General features: G+C 36.9%; 1 protein-coding gene across 1 annotated transcript in view; it reads left to right on the top strand.

Annotated features, from left to right (window-relative positions):
- Window positions 1-19,928, top strand: part of LOC127415698 (ras-related protein Rab-10) — a 31,861-nt gene extending 11,933 nt beyond the window's left edge. The window contains exons 2-6 of the mRNA XM_051654519.1: window positions 14,482-14,542; window positions 16,052-16,190; window positions 16,559-16,648; window positions 17,295-17,396; window positions 18,860-19,928. Of these exons, the coding sequence (XP_051510479.1) occupies window positions 14,482-14,542; window positions 16,052-16,190; window positions 16,559-16,648; window positions 17,295-17,396; window positions 18,860-18,946 (479 nt within the window). The 3' untranslated portion in view covers window positions 18,947-19,928. The remainder of the gene's footprint in view (window positions 1-14,481; window positions 14,543-16,051; window positions 16,191-16,558; window positions 16,649-17,294; window positions 17,397-18,859) is intronic.
- The last annotated feature ends 3,719 nt before the right edge of the window (window positions 19,929-23,647 follow it).

The raw sequence follows: 23,647 nt of genomic DNA, 5'->3' as shown, positions 1-23,647 counted from the left end.
GGAAAACGCTGACGGAATCGTGGAATCCAGTCATTAAAAATGAATGAACAATAGAACGTGGAATGTCATGGAAATGGACAAATTTGGGATAAAATGAATGTATAAATGCACAATTTATCAAACCACATAAGGCTGAGATTTAATTAAACAAATACCCTATATGGTCTTATAAACGGCTGAGCTGCGAGCTTCAACTGAAAGTGAATGTGAGCTGTATCCTTTTCCTTTTTTTTTTTTTTTCTTTTTTTTTTCACCCAATTTGGAATGCCCAATTCCCAGTGTGCTTTTTAAGTCCTCGTGGTCGCGTAGTGATTCACCTCAATCCGGGTGGCGGAGGATGAATCCCTGTTGCCTCCGCGTCTGAGACCATCAACCCGCGCATCTTATCACGTGGCTTGTTGAGCGTGTTGCCACGGAGACATAGCGCACGTGGAGGCTTCACGCCATCCACCACGGCATCCGCGCTCAACTCACCACGTGCCCCACCGAGAATTAACCACATTATAGCGACCATGAGGAGGTTACCCCATGTGACTCTACCCTCCCTAGCAACTGGGCCAATTTGGTTGCTTAGGAGACCTGGCTGGAGTCACTCAGAACGCCCTGGGATTCGAACTAGCGAACTCCAGGGGTGGTAGCCAGCGTCTTTTACCACTGAGCTACCCAGGCCCCTGTGAGCTGCATCATTAAAGTCACAATGACTTTATTTTAGTATTGTGACGTATTTCCGAGTGAAACAGCTTATCAAACAAGAAACAAATGTGAAAAGTGGGGGTTGCATACTGGCAGATCTGAATGCGAGTTTGCAATCGACACACACATACACCCTCCACTGTGCTGCTATTGAGCTGGGATCTCAAGTTAATAACTGACAACATTAAATGTACTCAGCAAAGCGTGATTTGTGCTTATGACTAGGCTGTAGCCATTGAATCGAGCGAGTAAAAGATCACAATATTTCAATGTTTTGAATCGCAATGCACTAAATATAAAGGGAAAAAGAACTCTTGTGCTGTACATCCCAAGATACCTCCCAAAGATGCCTGCGTTAAAAAAAAAAAAAAAGAGTAAAAAACTCCAAGCGCTTTCTCTGATGTGTTCCATTCAGAAGCGATCACATCTGGTAGCACTCTTGTGTCAAATGCCTCGACCAGAACGGTGATTTCGCCGTTTTTCATCCTTCAAAGTGTGAATTCATGTCAGCGGGCTCATAACCAAGGTAGTTTGCGGTAGGGAACAGGGTTTGGGGAGGGAAACATCCGAAACACCTCTTCATCTCTACATTTTACCTGCTTTGATGCCAGCCAGGTTTGTGTACATGATATGCTAAAGGGGCAGGGTTAAAGCAAACTAAATGTTTGGCGAAGTCCTGCATACGTCACCAGAGAGGAGTCAGTTGTATCACCGGAAAAGCGAGTTATGATATTTTGATAAAAGATTACGAGGTCAAAAATGTTTTAAAAAATGAAACATATGCATGGACGAATCGTTCACAACATGACCAGAAACATGCGTTAAAAACATAGATTGGGTCGATTTTGATTTCATGCTGACTTTAACATCACGTGTGCTTTGTGTGTATAAATGACAACGAGCGGAGCACTTTATTCACTGTGAAGTGCAACACATGCAGATTAAATCAAAGCCTTTTGTGTTTTAACAAGCTCAGTAGCCCATAGGGCGAACTGCTTTTACGGAAGGGAGAAGTCTGGTGAAGTCATCTAAGTATCCGGTTCTCCGCCAAAACGTCAAAATAAAAGTCTCTTATACTGTGATGCTCTACTGTGTAGCACTGCATTTGACAAAATAAATACATAAAACTCAAATGTTGTGTTTTGGATTGTGCTGTGAGGATCAGTATAGAAGCTCTTCATTTAATAAAAATAATGCAATGATTTGTTGAAAAGTAATTGATCTGTTTTCATTTTTATTAAAATTCTATAAATTCATTTGATAAGACAGTTGTTTTTTTAATGATAAAATGTAATTAAACTTTAAAACCTATAATTTAGAGAAATAAAACGGAAAACACTGAATTTGGGAAAAAATAAATCTGATTTTATAGGGCCCTAGCAATCACAGACGGAGCAGTATGTTTATTGAACTCAACTCTTTTTCTCACACAAGCACTGTAATGCTTTCTACGGCAAGCTCTGAGGGGAAAAATACACAATCACACACATACACAGGGAAAAGTTACTTTATGAGTACTTACGATTGGTTATGTTCACGCGGTACTGTTGTTCTTATTTCGCCGAACTCCATGTGACGGAAGTGGAGAGAAAGTTAGAATGAGCCGGTATGTCTCCCCTCTGCCATTCTTAAACTGTGCGTGCGTGCATGCGTGTGTGACAGAGCTCCGACTGAAGAGAACGAGACCTCGAGCACAACATGTGGTAGGTGTGTGACACTCTCAGCCAAAATCAAGTTGTTCTGAACCGGCTAGTGAGATGCCGGATTTAATATACTGTAAAAAGAATAATTTTAGACCCATTTGTTGACTGCGCTGCCTGGCGCGACGTCGCAGAAATTGAAACCATTCCAAAAATAGAAAGCCCTGTCGCTGTGCTCGTCGTGTGTCAAGGCTGGTTAGGACAAAAACTCTGACTAAGATGGAAAAGATACCTTTTATCATGTGTTGCGTCTGGTTAGGACACGGTGTAAATGTAGGGCACACGACTTGTGCACTATGTTCCAAGTCTTCTGAAGTAGGGCTGAACGATTCGGGGAAAAAAGTCTAATTACGCTTATTTTTAAATATATTGCAATTTTCATAATTCTTCAACCCACTTTTCATAATTGTTGTTGGACCTAATAAGTTATGAAATTATCAAAAAAAAATTTTATTATATGAACAATAATAATTACTATTTTATAATAAAACTGTAGCATACAATTATAAAATATTACCATATTAATGTAATTGTAGGAGAGTTGACAATGCTTTTTGATGCAGAGAAATGCTTTCTGTCCACAAAAACATGGTGTTTAGAGGTTATGAGTTTAGATTTGGATAGTAACTTCTAGCAGCTAAGCATGTTTGGAATTACGCAATGGTGCAGTTAGTGAATCTAGAGTGCTGTAAATACAACACGCTTGGCTCATTAGCCTCATACATGCTTTAAGTGTAAATTCAGTACAGAAAACAGAGCTGCGCACATACAGCAAACAGTTGTGTTTGCGACTAGTTTCTAAAATGTGTATTTGATTTGAGGGCAAAGGGTAACAATTTTGTGAATAATAACTTAAAGAGCACCTATTATGGTTTTTAAACGTGCCTAATTTTGTTTTAAAGGACTCATACAATAGATTTACATGCATCCAAGGTCAAAAAACACTTTAATGTGCTCATTATTTAAATTGCAGCATTACCTTTTTTTTCCCCAGTGTCAAAAACGACTCGTTCAATGATCCGTTCTAAAGGATTCATTCTAAACTCCTCCTTTCAGGAAGCCTAATCTGCTCTGATTGGTCAGATGTCCCAGTCTGTTGTGATTGGTCTAAGGAAACGCCCACTACCATATCTGAGTTTCAGCTCCGTCTGAAAAAATGTCTGTTTTCCCTTACCAATTTGAGCCCGAGTCCGATAGTGATACATCGGAAGATCAACCCGATCCACCATCGCAAGCACGACGAGAACAAGACGTTTCTCTGTGGTAAGTTTATATGTAGTTTGACAATAACGTGAGTTAGCTGGTTAGCAGAGGCTAACAGCTAACAGGCTAACAGCATGCACTGGCTGTACACGGATATAGACCAGAGGCAGGTTTTGTTACCAAATTATGTAGGTTAGTACAGGAAGTAAGTCTGGAATTACTAACGACTCGTTTCAGGTGTTCAGAATCGGTTCTTTCTTTTGGGAGTCAATAACTCCATTTGTCGCGCACTTTGATTTTTGAAACTTTGCAGAAGACTTGTTTACATTCACAAACAGCTATATAACACACAACATGAAAGGTAATATTTGAAAAACCATAATAGATGCTCTTTAATATACTGGATGTCTGTTTCTCAACCAAAGCTATCGCATCGACTACAGAATATAGCGCAAGTGTTTTTGTGTCATTTTTCAACTCAGCAGCCCTTGGTCACTTGATGCTTTCGATGTATGGAAAAGAAAAGTTTGGACATTCCAGTGAAGAAAGTAAGTTCAATGGGTTTTTAAAACAACCTGAGGGCGAGTACATAATGACAGAATATTAATTGTTATGAAAGTGAGGCTCAAACTTTAAGCTCACAAAGCTGGAAATATCCATCAGCTGTTAGAGTGAGTGTGTATATGTGTTTGTGCGGCCCACTCGATGTCCTTTGACGTGTTTCCAGAGGTTAAACTGTGTGTCCAAATAATGTGTCCTTTTTCTCTACTTGAGCTTCCAAACCCTCTGTGTACCGTCTTTATTTTCTCATGTTCACTCACATCAGCACTGTTTCCTTTTTTCAAATGTTTGTCTTTTCTGATGCTTTCCAATATAGATGTTCACGAGTAATCATTACTCAAGTACTCGTTCAGCTTTAAATATTCGAATAATAAAAACTACTTGAATATTACAGTAGTTCATCCAAAAATGAAAATTCTGTCATTTATTTGAAGTGATTGTGATGCCTCAGAAGATTTTTTTTTTTTTTTGCATAGTGCTCATTTTTTCATAAGAGAAACAGGTGTAAAGGTTGAACTGACATTCCATTCAATTAATCTATTGCAAATTTTTTTTATGTGTTGAAATTTCTTGAAATGTCCATCCCTACTTTCTAGCAGTACTAAAACATTCTTTCTCTGTTGGTCTGTTCTGTCTGTGTGCTCGAGTTTTGGTGTGGTTATGTGTACTGTGAGAGTGACTCATTTGTGTATCATTTCATTAAAGTAGCTCCCACCCATTGTGCAGCTGTGTGTGTGCGTAAGAGAGATTGTGTGTATAAAAGTTTGTGTTTGATGTTGTTTGATATTACTTTTAAATATGATTGTCAGAAACTTGCCACGATGTCATAATTTTCATACCGGTGCGTATCTGCGTTCAAAACCGGTAATACAGTTAGACAATTTGTTTGACATTTATTTAATCATTTTTAACATTTATTGTTTAACAAGAAAAGTGCATTAACTGAATCATGACATTGAATATGCAACTTTTTATATATCACTTTTACAATGGTGGAGAAAAAAATGGAACAAAACAATGGTAGTTTCTAGCAACAACAACAACAACAACAAAAAAAGAACATAATTTGAAATTCCAAAAACAACCCATCTCAGTCAAACCAGTCAGAAGATGTGTAACAAAGAGGTGCGTGCGCATGCAGGCAAAGGACTACTGATTAGAAACTCTTCTTGAATGTCCATGTTTTTCACGTACCTCACATATGTTAACAGCTGGCCACATCAGTGGATTAGTCGATCTGGAGTGTAAAAAATGGGCTGTGCCTGATGCTTTCTAACACTTGCTCCTTTGCATCCTGTACCATGTCAGCAATGCGCCGACCCACTGTGTTGTCAGAGAGTGGAATAGAATTAAGCTTAGAAGCTGCTGCCTTTCCTACCATCAAGGAACGCATATCTTTGGCTGACGGCAGAATCAATGTCTCTCCGATGTTATGTGCTTTGCCCGCCTTGGCAATACTCAGCTCAGCGTGATATGAAGCTTCAGTGGTCTTTACATTTAATTTGACAAATTCTCTGACAACTTTTTCTGACCTTGAAAGGCTTGAAGCATGCTTGGTGTCAAGGTGTCTGTGGAGTTTAGCAGGTCGCATGCTGTCATACTTAAAATCTCCTGACAAACGACACATAAAGGTTGTGGTGCATCAACTGATTCTGTCCATGTAAATCCTAAACTTAAATACTGCTCATCATATCGTCATCTTTTGGGTTTGACCCCTGAAACGGAAGGATTCGAATTTGGTGGTCTCAGAAACCGCTCCATTGTAATTACAGACTAATACGTCACAACTGCTTTATTGGCAGGCTTGACAACTATCAGAGAATCTTCACAAAGATTCTTGATTAAAAAAAATAATAATTTTTTGTCTTATTTTCAGAACTGTTTAAATAATGTTTTAAATATAATAGTTAAACTCAATGCATACATACAGGCAGCTTGATTTCAAACTTTTAATTTGATTTATTTATTTATTTTAACAATGAAAATGAAACTGAAAAAAATAAAGTGCAATCAGATTAAATTGTGTGTTGTTCAACAAACCTCAACCAACACGTCACACAGCAAACATAGGCTATGTACAAAACGAATGCTATCGGGACATCCATATATTTAACTATACATAGTCATATGAACATTTAGGCAGTAATTACTCTGATTTAGGACTCATGAATGACTTGTGTTTCAGGAAGTTTTTGATTCACAAAAAATGAACCAGGCAAAAAGAGTTGTTTATTTGGGAATAGGGCTGCACTGATCACGTTGTGTTTCACACTGAAGATGGCATTGCTGTCCGCATAGGTGGAAGAATGCGCATTTGAGAACTGTTAGTGGGACTGACGGTAATGAAAATCTTTCAGTTCTTGTATTAAAAAAAAAAAAAAAGGAACTGGTCGTGAATAAGAACTGGTTTTCGATTCCTAACCCTGATGGCAAGCACCATTTTCTTCAGAAAATGTGAATGGTGCATGCCCATGCAAATGTCAAAGCCACGATGACATGGTGTTGCCAGTGTGTTGCTATGCAGTTGCTAAGATGTTCAGTGGTTTTTAACATTTTGCTATGGAGTTCTGGGTGGTTGCTTACTGGGGCTGGGCAATATGGCACCAAAAATTATATCTCTATATTTTTCAGGCTATTGACGATATTCGATATACATCTCGATAATTAGAGAAACTATAGTTTCATCCAAACAACAATTGTAACAGGTAGATTCATTATTTTGAAGGCATTGAATCAAAATCTATTTTTAAAAAATTAAGGCGTTACCCCACAGTTTTTCAGTTAATGACCACAAGGAAGAATAGGATTGCACTTTTTATATTATATATAATCTCTTATATACAATGATACACAGTAGTATAATAAGTAAGGGATAAAGAGAAAATAAACCCCTTCAGGGTAATACAAGACCCCTCCGCTTCACGACGTCCTGATCACCCTGTCGGGGTTTATTGTGCGATAACAACCAGCTGAATGTTCATTATCCCGCTTATTACACAGCTACTAACCAAATAAATACATACATGGACATATAATATTGATTTGTGTTGAAATTATGTAATTTGAGAAGAAATTGTTGAACAGCTGAAATCCATTTCTGTTGGTGTTTGTTTTTGTTTTTGTTTTTTGTGTGTGTGTGTGTGTGTGTGTGTGTGTGTGTGTGTGTGTGTGTGTGAAAATGACTGTCTGACTCCTCATTATTCAGCCTATTACAAGACTATTTGCCAAATAAACAAATAAATGGACATGAAACATTTAAATTATTTTATTAGCTTGCTTGTAGAGATCGCACAGGGAGCCGAGAAACAGGAAAGACGACTCGCAGAACCCGGATGATTGGTCTGATATGTGGATGTGCGGTTGTTCCAGAGCAATATCGGACCACTAGATGGCGCAGTTGACCAATCAGAATCGACTGTTCCAGAGAGCCGTGTAATAAGAAGCAATATTTAACTTAAATATTTTTACAAAAAATGTTTTTTTTTTTTTGCCACATTTGTAGGTTTGTATTAGTGCTGTCGTGGTACCAAAATTTCAGTAGTCGGTACCGATACCAGTGAAATTTCACGGTTCACGATACAAATTTCGATAGCACAGCAAAAATATGCTAAAATTATAATGTGCTGTTGTACACACCAGTTTATTTATTTTTAATTATTTAATAATTATTATTATTATTTTCCAGAAATTTTTTAAAGTTTAATTTCATCATCAAAATGGTGTCTAATCAATTCATTCTTAAATCTTTTAACAAGTGAAAATAGAACTTTTTAACATGTCATCATTGAATTGTTTTTTTGCCAAACGTTTAAGAGCAGTCTTGCTTGTGATATTTTGATTATTATTATTAAAGTGAATATTACATTTTACTATACAGTTAATATATTTTTATTCAATTTCAGGCATCTAGATTTTATTTTTAATCGTGCTTTTATTATGATGTATGTTTTTTGCCGGATGCTTCACTTTTCCGGATAAACAGCTCGCAGGCCCTGTGTGATCAATGAAGACTTAAGTCACGTCTGTAATCTCATCTCTTTACACTGGCCTTTGAGTCTGACAAATGAAATTTAGGACACAGCTTTGGAGAGTTTGTATTTTATAGGGCTGTCCCCTGATAGTCGGCCAAACGTTAGTCGATGAGAAGAGTCTTGGTCGACCAAGTTTTGACTGGTTGGTTGGTCGCAGAAAAAACTCCACAGAAAAATGACGAACACTGGTATTACCGCTTGATGGACGCTAGGTGGTACTATGGGGTAATTTTCGTTAAGCTGGGTTAGGGTTAAGCCTACACAATACAGCAAGACACCTTGATTTCAAACTTTGAACTTTATTTTTTAGTTATTTTAACTAAAAATTTAAATGAAACTGGAAAAAAATAAGTGCAATTAAAATGTGTGTTAAACTTTTTGAAAGATGGCTTTACAACAGTTGTCAACATCTCTCTGGCAAATAACCTACTTCATCTGTGCATTCTCCACCGGTCTGGTATTTCGTTATCTGGGAAAATACATCATGTGTGTGATGTTCCCTCCTTCATGATATAGAGATATATATACACACACACACACACACACACACACACACACACAGACACACACACACACACTCTCTACCGGTCAAAAGTTTTGAAACACTTTTTTTTAATATTTTTTTATTTTTTATTATTACATTTTAAATCTGCAGTTGTGGTCACAATGAACTGCTCTGTGGAAATAAAGCGAACTGAACTCAAAGCACCTCCTGAGCTGAGATGTCTGAGGTCATTTGCAGCACGCATATTCGATACTGTTCTTGCAACAAAAATAAAAAAAATTTCAGAAGACAGAAACAAAGAAAGAGTGAGAAACGTTTACATGTGCGTGTTCCACGAGACTGCACGCCTCCGTATCTGCACGTCATATATGCGCATAGACATCTGTTCTTAAAAATATAATAAAGTGTGTTTATTCAAGCACGTGTCTGTGTGTCTGGGGGCAAATTATTTGTAATATTAATTTGATAATAATAATAATAGCCTAATAATAATTTAATTCATGGGAAAACGAGCCAAATATCATCTTGACATCGTCAAAGGCATCAGCTATTGGGAATCACTCTGACCATCGTCGATCCCCGAGATCATCGTCTGTCGGCACAACACTAATGTGCATTTCTCTCTATAAATTAACAAAATCAGACAGTCTCCTTGCTGGTTTTTCCGACACATTCAGAATCATTACTGCTTTTGCCGTTGTCGCTATGGCTTACTTCGTACGTGCGCTTGTAAAATGTGTATTTTAAAGGCTCATTATTATGGTTTAGTATTTCTCTGTAATGTAGAACAGTGTTAGCAATGTTACTTATAACATTCTTTCTCAGTCCCGGAACTCAAACCATTTTCTGATGCCCCACCAAAATATATATAAGTAATTAAATGAATATCATAAACGTGCAACTAGTTGACTAATGGCTTAAATGAATGACTACTAGTCAACTAGGTAAATCTTTGGTCGGGGGCAGCCCTAGTATTTTAGACTACTGGTGCTTGTTTGTGGTAATTTTGAAATGTTATGTTTAAAATTGTATTACTGTGACACACTTTGGTCACTTTGTTTTAAATGCGATATAAATAAAGTTGAGCTGAGATTAAAGTGCAAATGCTGTTATTTTAATAATATAAATATATAGTTTACATGTGCTGCGTGGTTCACAGTGGATTAGTGCTCTGCTCTGTCATCTCATACAACATGAATGATTCTCAATATGTTTATAGTGGATGAGTGGTCGGATTTAAAGTATGCAGCTCTTCCACAGTAAGATTGCAGCCTTTAGTAGTTTAATAAATCACAGTAGGACATGTCACGATTTTAATTTGATTAATTGTCCATTTCAGTGTACAAGGAGTAACTGAGCACGTGTTCAAAATCAGCCTGTGAGCATTTTAAAGCAGTCATTTGTCAGTCATACTGTGCACTGGTACCGAGTCGGTGCTCGGTACTGCAGAAACACTGGTATTGTTACATCTTTTTTATTTTAGTATCGACTTGGTACCGAAGTACAGGTTCTTTTGACAACACTAGTTTGTATAATAACTTTTAGTGGTTACTAATGTTTGGAATTGCGTGAATGCTTGAATCTGCAGTACTTCACAGTGCATGTGAACCGCTGCTCTAAAAGAGCTAAAAACATGAGCTAATAAGACCTGCACGTGCACAGAACAGCGCGTCACTTGATTATTCTGAAGTGCGAATAGACATGTTTATTCGTCTTTAATCACAGCCTTTTGCAGTTATATAATCACATATGACCATATGGCCATTTTGGTGTTATTCTGATTAATTGTGCAGCCCTAAAGGAATTTCTGGGCTGATACCAATAACCAAGAATTCACAGCTCATTCACTAATCCTTTAACCTGGAACTGCTAGCTAATTTATTGAAAGCTTCTTATTTTAAAATAGGTGTCATTTAAAAGCTTCGCTGTGGAATGTGTATAGCCATCTTAGTCACCATCACTATGGTTACAGCTGTTAAAATACAGTTTGACTTCGCTTGTCCGTTCATACAGACTGTATTCGAACTACTACTGTAAGCTGTTGTATGAACAGGACACTTCAAAACTCACACCTGTAAGTGAATATGGTTGCCAGTCTGAGATTCTCAGTTGCAAACAAATAAACCGTAACAAAATTATTGTCAAAAATATTTCCCGGTTATTGGCCAATAATATATCGGCCGCTGATATATCGTGCATCCCTTATATCCCAAAATCATCACGATTTATATAGTGAATATTCAATATATCGCCCAGCCCTATTGTTTACTGGTCCAAGTCATATGAGGCCCACCCATATGTCACTATGATATTCTGATGTTTAGATATGGTTCGGGTCCCTCCTTCAATTTAAGTCTGTCATTCATCAAGCTAAAAAAGTACGTTTTAGCACTCCTCAAAGACGTAAAATTTGAGGTATCATTCATGTCCTTAGCACAAATGGTGCAAGCAGATTGTGTGCCAAAGTTTATTACTTAGGGTTAGGGGTTTGTTCAAAGCCTAAGCTTGAGCAACAGTAATGATGTTTGGCTTGTCAAACACAGCTTATAAAGTTTTGCCATCAGCAGGGACGCAGTATTTAACAGCACAACGATTCACTCAGAATGTTTTCCAATGGAAGTTTGTGTGTCTGAATGCGGTTACTGTGCAATTGGGCCATTAAACTCTCAGCAGTTTCTCAGATAACCCTTTCCATTCTGTTTGCCTGTCCGTGTTGGGCTGTGCTAGTCTCAACAGCACACACTGCTAGTGTTCCTTTGAACGGTAGAGATCTCTGTACCCTTCATCATTTCCACAAACACAGTTACACTACTTTCAACTGTCCTGGGCTGTCCTGTGATACTACAGAACAAATGCAAATGCACTAGTCTTACTAGTGTGAATAGAACAACCATTACCACAGGGCTGCAAGATTATGACAAATCATTATTCATTTCCCTTGATTTTGTGTTTGCGATTAATTTTGATTATTTAAATTAGTGCTCAAACAGGTAAATAGAAAATTGTGACTAGTGGTCAACCAATATGTTTTTTTTTTTTTTTTTTTTACTGATATACTGAGTTCATGGTGGCTGATAGGCCAATATAATGCCAAGATAGCACACATTATAATATGGTAAATAACATAAAACATAAAATTGCTTAAAAAAACGAAAATACTCTTATTTAGCACTATAGTTATTTACTCAAAATGTTACATAAAACTTTAACTTTGTAAAAAAAAAACAAATTGTCTTAATAAAAATATAATTGTTTTTTAAATGGTAGGTAGCAGTTTCTTCTGATTTCTGTTTGGTCATTCAATTTTAGCAATTTATTTGCACACAAATAAATTATCAATATACAGTTGTGCTCAAAAGTTTGCATTCCCTTGCAGAAATTGTGGAATTTTGGAAATATGACTGATCATGCAAAAAAAAAAAAAAAAAAGGTCTTTTAAGGATAGTGATCATATGAAGCCATTTATTATCACATAGTTGTTTGGCTCCTTTTTAAATCATAATGATAACAGAAATCACCCAAATGGCCCTGATCAAAAGTTTACATACCCTTGAATGTTTGGACTTGTTACAGACACACAAGGTGACACACAGGTTTAAATGGCAATTAAAGGTTAATTTCCCACACTTGTGGCTTTTTAAATTGCAATTAGTGTCTGTGTATAAATAGTCAATGAGTTTGTTAGCTCTCACATGGATGCACTGAACAGGCTAAATATCTTAAAGAAGGAAAATAATATAAAAATATATCCAAAGCCTTGAAAATGCCAGACAGTACTGTTCAATCACTTATTAAGAAGTGGAAAATTCGATGATCTCTTGATACCAAGCCAATGTCAGGTAGACCAAGAAAGATTTCAGCCACAACTGCCAGAAGAATTGTTCGGGATACAAAGAAAAACCCACAGGTAACCTCTGGAGAAATACAGGCTGCTCTGGAAAAAGACAGTGTGGTTGTTTCAAGGAGCACAATACGACGATACTTGAACAAAAATGAGCTGCATGGTCGAGTTGCCAGAAAGAAGCGTTTACTGCGCCAATGCCACAAAAAAGCCTGGTTGCAATATGCCGACAACACCTTGACATGCCTCACAGCTTTTGGCACACTGTAATTTGGAGTGACGAGACCAAAATAGAGCTTTATGGTCACAACCATAAGTGCTATGTTTGGAGAGGGGTCAACAAGGCCTATAGTGAAAAGAATACCATCCCCACTGTGAAGCATGGTGGTGGCTCACTGATGTTTTGGGGGTGTGTGAGCTCTAAAGGCACGGGGAATCTTGTGAAAATTGATGGTAAGATGAATGCAGCATGTTATCAGAAAATACTGGCAGACAGTTTGCATTCTTCTGCACGAAAGCTGCGCATGGGACGCTATTGGACTTTCCAGCATGACAATGACCCTAAGCACAAGGCCAAGTTGACCCTCCAGTGGTTACAGCAGAAAAAGGTGAAGGTTCTGGAGTGGCCATCACAGTCTCCTGACCTTAATATCATCGAGACGACCAAAGACTTTGCATGACCTGGAGGCATTTTGCCAAGATGAATGGGCAGCTATACCACCTGCAAGAATTTGGGGCCTCATTGACAACTATTACAAAAGACTGCACACTGTTATTGATGCTAAAGGGGGCAATACACAGTATTAAGAACTAAGGGTATGCAGACTTTTGAACAGGGGTCATTTCATTTTTTTCATTGTTGCCATGTTTTGTTTTATGATTGTGCCATTCTGTTATAACCTACAGTTGAATATGAATCCCATAAGAAATAAAAGAAATGTGTTTTGCCTGCTCACTCATGTTTTCTTTAAAAATGGTGCATATATTACCAATTCTCCAAGGGTATGCAAACTTTTGAGCACAACTGTATTAGGAAGAAGGAAATAAACAGTGCACGCAATCACATTTTCTCAAAGACAATCAAACCAATTGTACGCATAGTAGACATTGAATATGACATTTACTCTGAGTCATTGCGCACGTGAAGCGATTTTACTTTGAAGTTACTGTCACGCGCTTGTGTGGATCCAGCAAGCAGCAAACAGGTTACACGGCTCGGTTTGCCTGCTTGGAATGTCACGGACTGAGCATCATGTAACGGAGTTAGGGTTTAAGAGTTTTGATTCAGACTGATAGCGTACACGCTTAAGAGGAAGATATTGTACGAGTGCTCGACAGGAAGAAAACAATGGATTTTTGTGAGGTTCATGAATCACATCTGTTTAAAAAAAAGATGCATATCTTGCAGATGGTATATGAAATCAGTTTTATTGATATTTGCCTTTTTATCATAAGACAAGACAGTTAACATTTACAGGGAACTGCTGAGGAGAGAGAGGGAGAGTGAAACACACAAGCACTTTAACATTAAAAACATACAAGCTAACAACATATAAGCTCATACGTGTGAATTAATCGATATCGAATCGGAAGCATCACACTTTTTTCAGAAGATGACAGAAATTCGGCATAACACAAAAATTGTTGTCGTTATTGCATCACTCTTGGTATGAATGGGCCAAAGGAATAGTTAACTTAAAGAGAATTCTGCCTTCACTTACCCTTATGTCATTCCAAACCTGTATGACTATGTTTCTTGTGTGGAACACAAAAGGTTGCTTTTCGTAAAATTGCTTTTATGGTGCTTTTTGTCCTATTTGGAGTTTGACCGCATCAGTCCCCGTTCACTTTCATTGTATGGAAAGCGCAGTGTCAACACTGCTAAATTAATGCAAAACTGCATGGTTTTTATTCAACAGTATTTCTGTTTCTGTTTTGTCTTTTCAGGAATCGATTTTAAGATCAAAACAGTTGAATTGCAGGGAAAGAAGATAAAGCTACAGATATGGTGAGTAGTCGTCTGAGTGTTTGTATAGTTTTATCAAATGTATTTATGTTTGTGTACATAAAGGATTCAAAATGATTACTCGATGAGTGCCAAATGCTGGCCAAAACTGGCTTTTGTGGGAAGTAAAACTTGAGTTACTGGCAAGTTGGCAGGTAACTTTTTGCACAATTGAATGGAGCAGTTCACCCTGAAATGAAAGTTTTGTCATTATTTACTTGCCCTCATTTGAAAGAGCAACTGGTTCTCCAAAATGTCGTCTTTTGTGTTTGACGAAAGAAAGTAAGTCAAATGGGTAGTACCGGTACTTTGGTACCAAGTCGATACTAAAATAAAAAAGATGTAACTATACTAGTGTTTCTGTAGTACCGAGCACCGACTCAATCCGCTACATGCGTACAGTATGACTGACACACTACTGCTTTAAAATGCTCATTTTGAGCACGTTCTGCTACTCCTTAAACTGAAATTGACAATTAATCAAATTAAAATTGTGACATGTCCTAGTGTGATTTATTAAACCGCTAAAGGCTGCAATCTTACTGTGGAAGAGCTGCGTACTTTAAATCCAACCGCTCATCCACTATAAACATATTGAGAATCATTCATGACATGTTGTATCAGATGACAGAGCAGAGCACTAATCTACTGTGAACCACACAGCACATGTAAACTATATATTTACATAATTAAATCACAGCATTTACGCTTTAATCTCAACTTTATTTATAAAGCATTTAAAACAACAGAGTTGACCAAAGTGCTTCACAGTAATACAATTTAAAACATAACATTTCAAAATTACCACATACACAAACACCAGTAGTCTAAAATACAAACTCTTCAAAGCTGTGTCCTACATTTCATTTGTCAGACTCAAAGGACAGTGTAAAGAGATGAAATTTCATACGTGACTTAAAAGTGTCGCAAACTGTTTATCTGGAAAGTGAAGATTCAGGCAAAAAATACACGTCAAACGAAATTTTGGTACCGTGACAACACTACATATGGGTTTAAAACGACATGAGGGTGAGGAAAGGATTACAGAATGTTAAAGTATTCCTTTAATTGTCAATGTAAGAGATAGACTGACCATCACAGACACAAATTCAAAGAGATCTGAACGGTCTTCTAAAGAAAATCTCCATGACTGTGCACTTAACAACTTTTACCTCAGTGGAGATTTACCATCAGATGTTTTGCTTGAAAGCTAAATACATTTATTTTACTGTCATATCTCCAAAACTCCATGTGGTGACACATTCATGGTGCTATGCCACCAAAGCTCAAATATGAGGAACAAAAATGTTATCCAAGCAGATAACTTGCTTTTCCATGGCTGTGATATATGTGAAGTTGAACCACATTTGGAAGTCACTCTGGATTACAGCACTTGCTAAATGCCTTACGTGTATGTCTGTTATATGAAACATTCAGTCTTTTGAGAATCTGCTCGAGTACATACAGACGGGGCAAAAGTGTTTGATTGTGGTTGTTGGTGTGTTTGTGCAGGGATACAGCGGGGCAGGAACGGTTTCACACCATCACTACCTCTTACTACAGAGGGGCTATGGGCATCATGCTGGTCTATGACATCACCAACGCCAAGAGCTTTGAAAACATCAGCAAATGGCTCAGAAACATTGATGAGGTCTGGCACCGCACCACATTACTGTAACGTTACTGTAACCCTCTGACAACAACACTGTTAAAGCGCTCAAATCATGAGGAATCAAGTTGTCCTTGATCTTTTAAAATAAGAGCATAACTTTCAGAATTTTAAACGTCTTCCCCTCAATTTATATAAATAAATGAGCAAGAGCATTGACTAAAAGAGCAAAGAATAGGAAGGCTTACTTCTATTTGTCTCTGCCTATTAAGCTAGCATAGATGAAATTATTTTTGCATATAACGTCCACACTTTTCACCTGTCATTTTGACTCCCGGAGTGAACGCCACTGCTTAAAGGTTTCTATATATTTAAGTCTTCTGAAAAGTGTTTGTGTGTGTTTGTTACAGCATGCCAATGAGGATGTCGAGAGGATGCTGCTAGGCAACAAGTGTGACATGGAGGACAAACGTATCGTACCAAAAGCCAAGGGGGAACAGGTGAGATGTACAGGGTCAGAGTGGTTTATAGATGATGAGTTTTGTGATGCAACTTCTCAGAAACCGTTCTAGCTTGTTGACGGCATGTGCTGTGCTTTAGCATGCTAATAGTAAATGCTACACAGTATCTTTATTGCAAACATGCAATGTTTGCAGTGTAGACATTTTTTTATTATAATAGATTTTATCTAATTTCATCGCGTCATGCTGATCACTTCCTGTGTAGACACAATGTAACAGTTACTGTTAGAATGCTAAAAACTTTACATTTATCTCCACTGATACAGCCATCAGAGCTCTGGTTTTGTAACAAACTCACCACTTTCCAGCAATACATTTCAGAACGACTACTTTGAGCAATGTTCCTTTTATTAAACATAATCTGCATGTCTGTTGTTTTTATATAAACAATGGTTTGTATTTAGCCTATTTGTTGTTTACCGTATTGAAGAACGGCACTTAGCGTTCCTTTATCGCCAACAAACAAATCTGATCAATGTTTTGGGGACATGACCCTAAACCAGCCTAATTATACAGGGCTTCGTTTAACACCGACTAGTTGATTTTGAAAATATGTAGTTTGGCACATTCCTAGTTCAGGGCCACACACTCGGTAAATTTTAACTGTTTTTGTGCATACCCTCAGATCGCAAGAGAACACGGAATTCGCTTCTTCGAGACGAGCGCGAAAGCCAACATCAACATCGAGAAGGCGTTCCTCACATTAGCAGAAGACATTCTCAGAAAGGTGAGTTCAAAAATAACAAACCCAAGATTTCACCACCAGTCCTTAAATTCTGTATCAGTAATGTCAGTTACAGCTGACATACTGTGAATATTTATATTCTAATATTGTTATTCATGTCATTATATTTATGCAGAGGTGCTCTGGAATATAAGTAAATTAGACCCGATATTAAAGAAATATTCTGGGATCAAATCAAGTTAAGCTCAATGGATAGCACTTGTGGTATAATTTTCTTTAAAAAAAGCAAATATCTTGGTTCTAGTGAACACATACAATGAAACTCACGGTTTCAAATGTATAGCCACAAGACATAAACAATATGCGTGTAAACATGATTGTAGTATGATAAAATCACTTACTAACCTTTTCTGTTTAAAGTTATAGCCAGTCTTACAACTTTGATGTAATGTCACCAAACCTTAAAATGACTGTAAAAATGATGATTTACAGCTCAAAACGTATATTATTAATCAGTCATTATTAGTAAGTTTTAACAGAAGAGTTAATGTAAGTGCCCATTCACTTCCATTGTAAGTGCCTCACTTTTTTAAAGAAAATGAGGGACAAATCAAAATTATTTTTGTGGCGATCAACATTATGCCACAGATACTGTCGACTGAGCTTGTAATGTACCCCAAATATTCCTTTAAAGGATCCATAACCAATTAAATGGTGTTAATGGGATATTTCACCCCAAAATGAAAATTCTCTCATCATTTACTCACCCTCATGCAATCCCAGATGTGTATGACTTTCCTTTTATAGCAGAACACAAACAGTGATTTTTAGAAGAATATTTCAGCTCTGTAGGTCCATACAATCAATGCAAGTGAATGGTGATCAGACCTTTTGTAGCTCAAAAAAAAAAAATAAAGGAAACGGAAGTAATCCATAAGACTCCAGTGGTTAAATCTATATTATAGGTGTTAGTGAGAAATGGATCAAAATTTAAGTCCTTTTTTTTACTCTAAATCTCCACTTTCACTTTTACATCTGAAAGTCACATGTGGTGCCTGTTTAGTTCACTTTCACATTTGAAAATTAAAATTAAAGTGGAGATTATGACTAAAAAAGGACTTAAATTTTGATCTGTTTCTCACCCACACCTATTAGATTGCTTCTGAATTTAAACACTGGAGTCGTATGGATTAATTTTATGTTTCCTTTGTGATTTATTGGAGCTACAAAGATCTGATCACCATTCACTTGCATTGTTTGGACCTACAAAGCTGAAATAGTCTTCTAAAAATCATAATTTGTGTTCTGCAGAAGAAAGAAAGTCATATACATCTGTGATGACATGAGGGTGAGTAAATAAGAGAATTTTCATTTGTGGGTGAACTATCCCTTTAATTTAAAGTGTAAACTGAAATCTGGCATCAAATGGACTCTTGTATCAAAGCCCCTAGTGTGAAACACCACAAATTGGAAAAATGTATCTTTGTTTTTCTTCTTATTTGCAGACACCTGTAAAAGAGCCCAACAGTGAAAACGTGGACATCAGCACTGGGGGCGGAGTCACAGGATGGAAGACCAAGTGCTGCAGTTGAACAGACACACACTTACTTGCACATTTTACTCAAACACACACAATCTCTCTTCTTCTGTCTCTCTCTCTCTCTCTCTCTCTCTCTCTCTCTCTCTCTCTCTCTCTACCCCCCTCACTCTCTCTCATTCACTCATCCCTCATTTCTAACACTCTTCTGTTCTGTCCTTCTCATAGGATTCTCTGTAAAAACACATCTCTAATGGTTCTCTGACACTCATGACTGCTTGCTGACATTTTTATTTCAGAAAAAAAAATGTAAAGAGAAAAAGTCATTTCATGTTTCTTCTTCCTTATTTTAAAGTGTAAAGAAAGAAAGAAATGAATTTAAACAAACAAAAGCGTGTTCACCACTACATAAAGGCCGCTAGAGGACCTGGAGACGCACAGATGAGCGGCCGTAGCATTCAGTATGATATCATAGATGAAGGCTTTTGTCCAGTGTTTGGGGTTAGTGTTGTGTGTTAGTGTGAGAGATCTCTAGCTGGGTTTATTTGGTTTTTTTGAGTTGATTTCTTTCGTCCGGTGCCTTAATGTAGAGCCCGAGGGGCTCATCCCCTCCTCCCCAAAACACAATTAACCATCACTTTCCTGTAACAGTTAAAAACACAAACTAGTCCTCTCCTCTCTGCCTGACCCCACTAACTCAACCTTGCACATGCTCGAGCGGAACCATCCGGATTCATCCTGTTTGCTCAGAAGAGAATGGCATTATAATTTTTTCCCCCTCTATTTTTCAGAATTACGTGTTTTATGAATCTACTCAATGTATTATTTGTTTTGTTTTTCCTCACATACTCAGTTACTCATTCTCTCCTGCATGCTGGTTTCTTTGGGTTTTTGGGGGTCTTTTGTAAGTTTTGCCATGTTTGTAATTCACAGGAAGTATCTCTTCTAGTCAAGATATACATGTCAGGGAGGGGAGCGTTCTCTTTGGAAATTCAAACAATTTTGCAGATCCATTAAAAATAAGCTTGTTTAAGTTACATGTTTGTCACATTTATTCTGGGTTTATTTGAGGTTTTGGTGTAGTAAATGAGTACGGTGTGTGTGCTATAATTTGGGGACGTCATCCACTTGAAAAAGTTTCATGAAGTAAAAAGTGTTATTGCTTTATATTGTTTTTACTTTATCAGTAATTATCAGCACCTCATCAAACAGTTAATTGCTGGTTCAGTACAAGTTAAGCTCAATCAACAGAATTTTTGGCGTAATGTTAATAAACACTAAATTAATTTGACTCGTCAAAAAAAAAAATGTCATAATAGAAGCGAATGAGGCCAATTTTTAAAGGGTTTAAAGGCAGAAATGTTTAACTTTTAATTTTATAAAATAACTTGCATTAATTCTGTTAAACCTTGTGTATTATTTGAGGTTAACAGGGTTTACGGCATGGCAACAAAGGTGTAAAATTGTAAATAACCAGAGATTATTTAGCAGAGATGGGTCACTTCTATTAAAATGAATGGGAAAAATTAGAACGCTCAAACAAGGAGCTCTGAGTGCCCAACGATCATCGGACGTAGAAAGGAAGTCCCGCCTAACAGTTAAAAGAACCAATCACCTTTTAGATACATACATCACCTGTCAATCAACTCTAGAACGTGCATGCATATTAGCTATACAAGCCGGGAAAATTGCGTTTTTTTTAGCATAATATGAGGTAAGCACAGTTTATGATACCAGTATTGTTGGGTTTTGTTGATTTGAAAAATGTTCTTAGAAAGTCATCTTGACCAACTGTTTTTGAGATGTTGGTCTTTCTCCATTCAAGTAGATAGGAGCTGCACTGGAATGACTGGAAATAGCCTCCTGAGAGTGTTCCAAAGATGGCCGACTACGGACTGACTTGCTAGAAAGACCAGAAATACAAAACAGGCAATTAGAATCATCATGGCGTTGCCGAGTGGTTGCTCAGGAAAACTGTTGATTGGGCAGTTAGTGAGATTAAAGGAATCGTTCACCCAAAAATTAAAATTCTCAAATTATTTACAAATTATATGCCATCCCAGATGTGTATGACTGTCTTTTGCAGAACACAAATTGAGATTTTTAGAAGAATATTTCAGCTCTGTAGGTTCATACAATACAAGTGAATGGGTGCCAAAATTTTGATGCTCCAAAAATCACAAAGTCAGCATAATAGTAATCCATAAAACTCCAGTGGATAAATCCATGTCTCCAGAAGCGATTTGATAGGTGTGGGTGAGAAACAGATCAACGTTTAAGTCCATTTTTGCTGGAAATTCTTCTCCCTGCCCTGTAGACTTAAAGGGAAAGTTCACCCAAAAATGAGAATTCTCTCATTATTTACTCACCCTCATGATATACCATATGTGTATGACTTTATTCAGCAGAACACATCTGAAGAAAAATAGAAAAATATCTCAGCTCAGTTGGTCCTTAAAATACAAGTGAATGGAGATTTCTCTTTTGAAGTTCCAAAAATCACAGACAGTCACGATACAGGCATAAACGTCATCGATACGACTCCAGCGGTTAAGTGAATGTTTTCTAAAGCGACACGATCACTTTTAGTGTGAAAAAAGATCAATATTTAACTACTTTTTAACTATAACACAACGCCAAGCGGTCTCTCGTGTGACGTATTCACATCGCCATGGATACAGATGTAATCTCACGTTCTCCACTTGGTTGAGACATCCAGGATAAACACACAAACTCACCATTGTGAGTAAAGATACAGATCAATACAGATCTAAACCAAAATAAACCAAGCTACTGTACAGCGTTCCTCCTACTCGTAAACAGCGCTGCTTTTCCGGCTTTGACGCACATGCGTCAGTTCTCTCATGTTTCAAATGCCAATGCGATTAAGTCACACATGTAACGCTGCTTACCACATGCATGATTTAGAGTTTTTTTTTTTAAAAGTACTTAAATATTTATCTTTTTCACACCAAAAGCGATCGTGTCGCTTTAGAAGACAGCTGGTGATGTGGATGACGTTTATGCTGACTGTCTGTGATTTTCGGAGCTTCAAAAGAAAAATCTCCATTCACTTGCATTTTAAGGACCTACTGAGCTAAGATGTTTTTCTATTTTTCTTCAAATGTGTTCTGGTCAAGAAAGAAAGTCATGCACACCTGGGATATCATGAGGATGAGTAAATAATGAGAGAATTTTTGGGTGAACTATCCCTATAAATATTGATCTGTTTCTCACCCACACCTATCATACTGCTTTTGAAGACATTGATTTAACCACTGGAGTCGTATGGATTACTTTTATGCTGACTTGTGTGATTTTTGGAGCTTCAGAATTTTTACCACCATTCACTTGCATTGTATGGACCAAAAGAGCTGAGAAATTCTTCTGAAAATCTCCATTTGTGTTTTGCTGAAGAAAGAAAGTCACACAAATCTGGGATGGCATGAGGGTGAGTAAATGATGAGAGAATTTTTCATTTTTGGGTGAACTATCCCTTTAAGTGAGTTGTATTCAGCTGGTCATGTGATTCCAATATGGCAGCTCCCATGAGGAGACCCTCTCCATGTAGAATAAAACAGCTTTTATAAGGTTACTGATATGACTGTAGTCTTCATCTTGTGTGTGTGTGTTCATAATTTTGTACATATATTTCAAAAATTACAATTAATTTCTTCAGGAGTAAAACTTTTTACTGAGGAATAATTTGGAGTCACCTTTAAAATAATCAGATTATCTTAATTGAACTGTGAAACAATAAAATTAGAATAAAAATATACTGTTAGCTATGTGTTTATGAAGCCATCTGCTAAAAATCAGTTTTCTGAGACAACATCTTTACATGAAATGAGTCACTAATATAATTTTATGACAAATGTGTAACCATAAAAGTTAAATGAGGTTAGTCAGAGCGCAAAGATTTACCTGACTGGAAACACCAGCAAATTGAAGTTTTGTTCATAAGTATAGCAACGGTTGACTGTTCGTGCAAAATGTTTGCATGATTTTACCTTTACAAAAAGACATTTTGAACTATGTGTTTACTGTATATATTTACTGTGCATCTGCAGCAGTGGTTTTGACATTATGTGAGTCATTCTACAGAAACATCCACTTTTAGGGTAGCAAATAAATTTTATTTTTAAACATTAAAACGTAGCTTACAATTTTGGTTAGCCCCTTGGCTGTATGAATCCACATAAATGTCAGCTTAACAGTTTTTTTATTTTTTATATTGACAAAGAAAGCTTGTGTCATTGTTTTGTCACTGGTGTTACTTTATAGTTTTTGGAACAATACATTTTAGAAATGTTATTTCTAAATCTATTTTGCACATGTAGTTACAGGCACAGAAGGATTATTATAATGCAAAAAAACAAACAACAAAAAAAAGCTTTTAAAATAGATTTAGCTTTTACTCATTTAAATCTGGTCTGTGAAAAGTGTGATTGTTTGGCGTTTACTCATTTGCACCATCAAATCTTTGCTACAAAAATAAAAATTGAAGGACAGTCATAAATATAGAAAGATACAATACTTAATATCCTTACTCTTGAATGAAGTAACAGTCAGTTAATTTAAAATCAGTTATATGTCAAATATGACAAAAAAAAAAAAACACCGGTAACACCAGTGACACAATGAAGCTCCAAAGATTGTTATCCTCCAATATTAATTACTGAGATGAGATTAGAAATTGAGTATTTCTTTAGAAATTAAAGATTATCACTGACACTTAGAAACAGATCTTTAACAA

The sequence above is a fragment of the Myxocyprinus asiaticus genome, chromosome 25 (genome assembly GCF_019703515.2).
Source record: "Myxocyprinus asiaticus isolate MX2 ecotype Aquarium Trade chromosome 25, UBuf_Myxa_2, whole genome shotgun sequence".
Classification (NCBI taxonomy): domain Eukaryota; kingdom Metazoa; phylum Chordata; class Actinopteri; order Cypriniformes; family Catostomidae; genus Myxocyprinus; species Myxocyprinus asiaticus.
The sequence above is the reverse complement of the archived record's forward strand: the minus strand, read 5'-3'. Positions and strand labels throughout refer to the sequence as shown.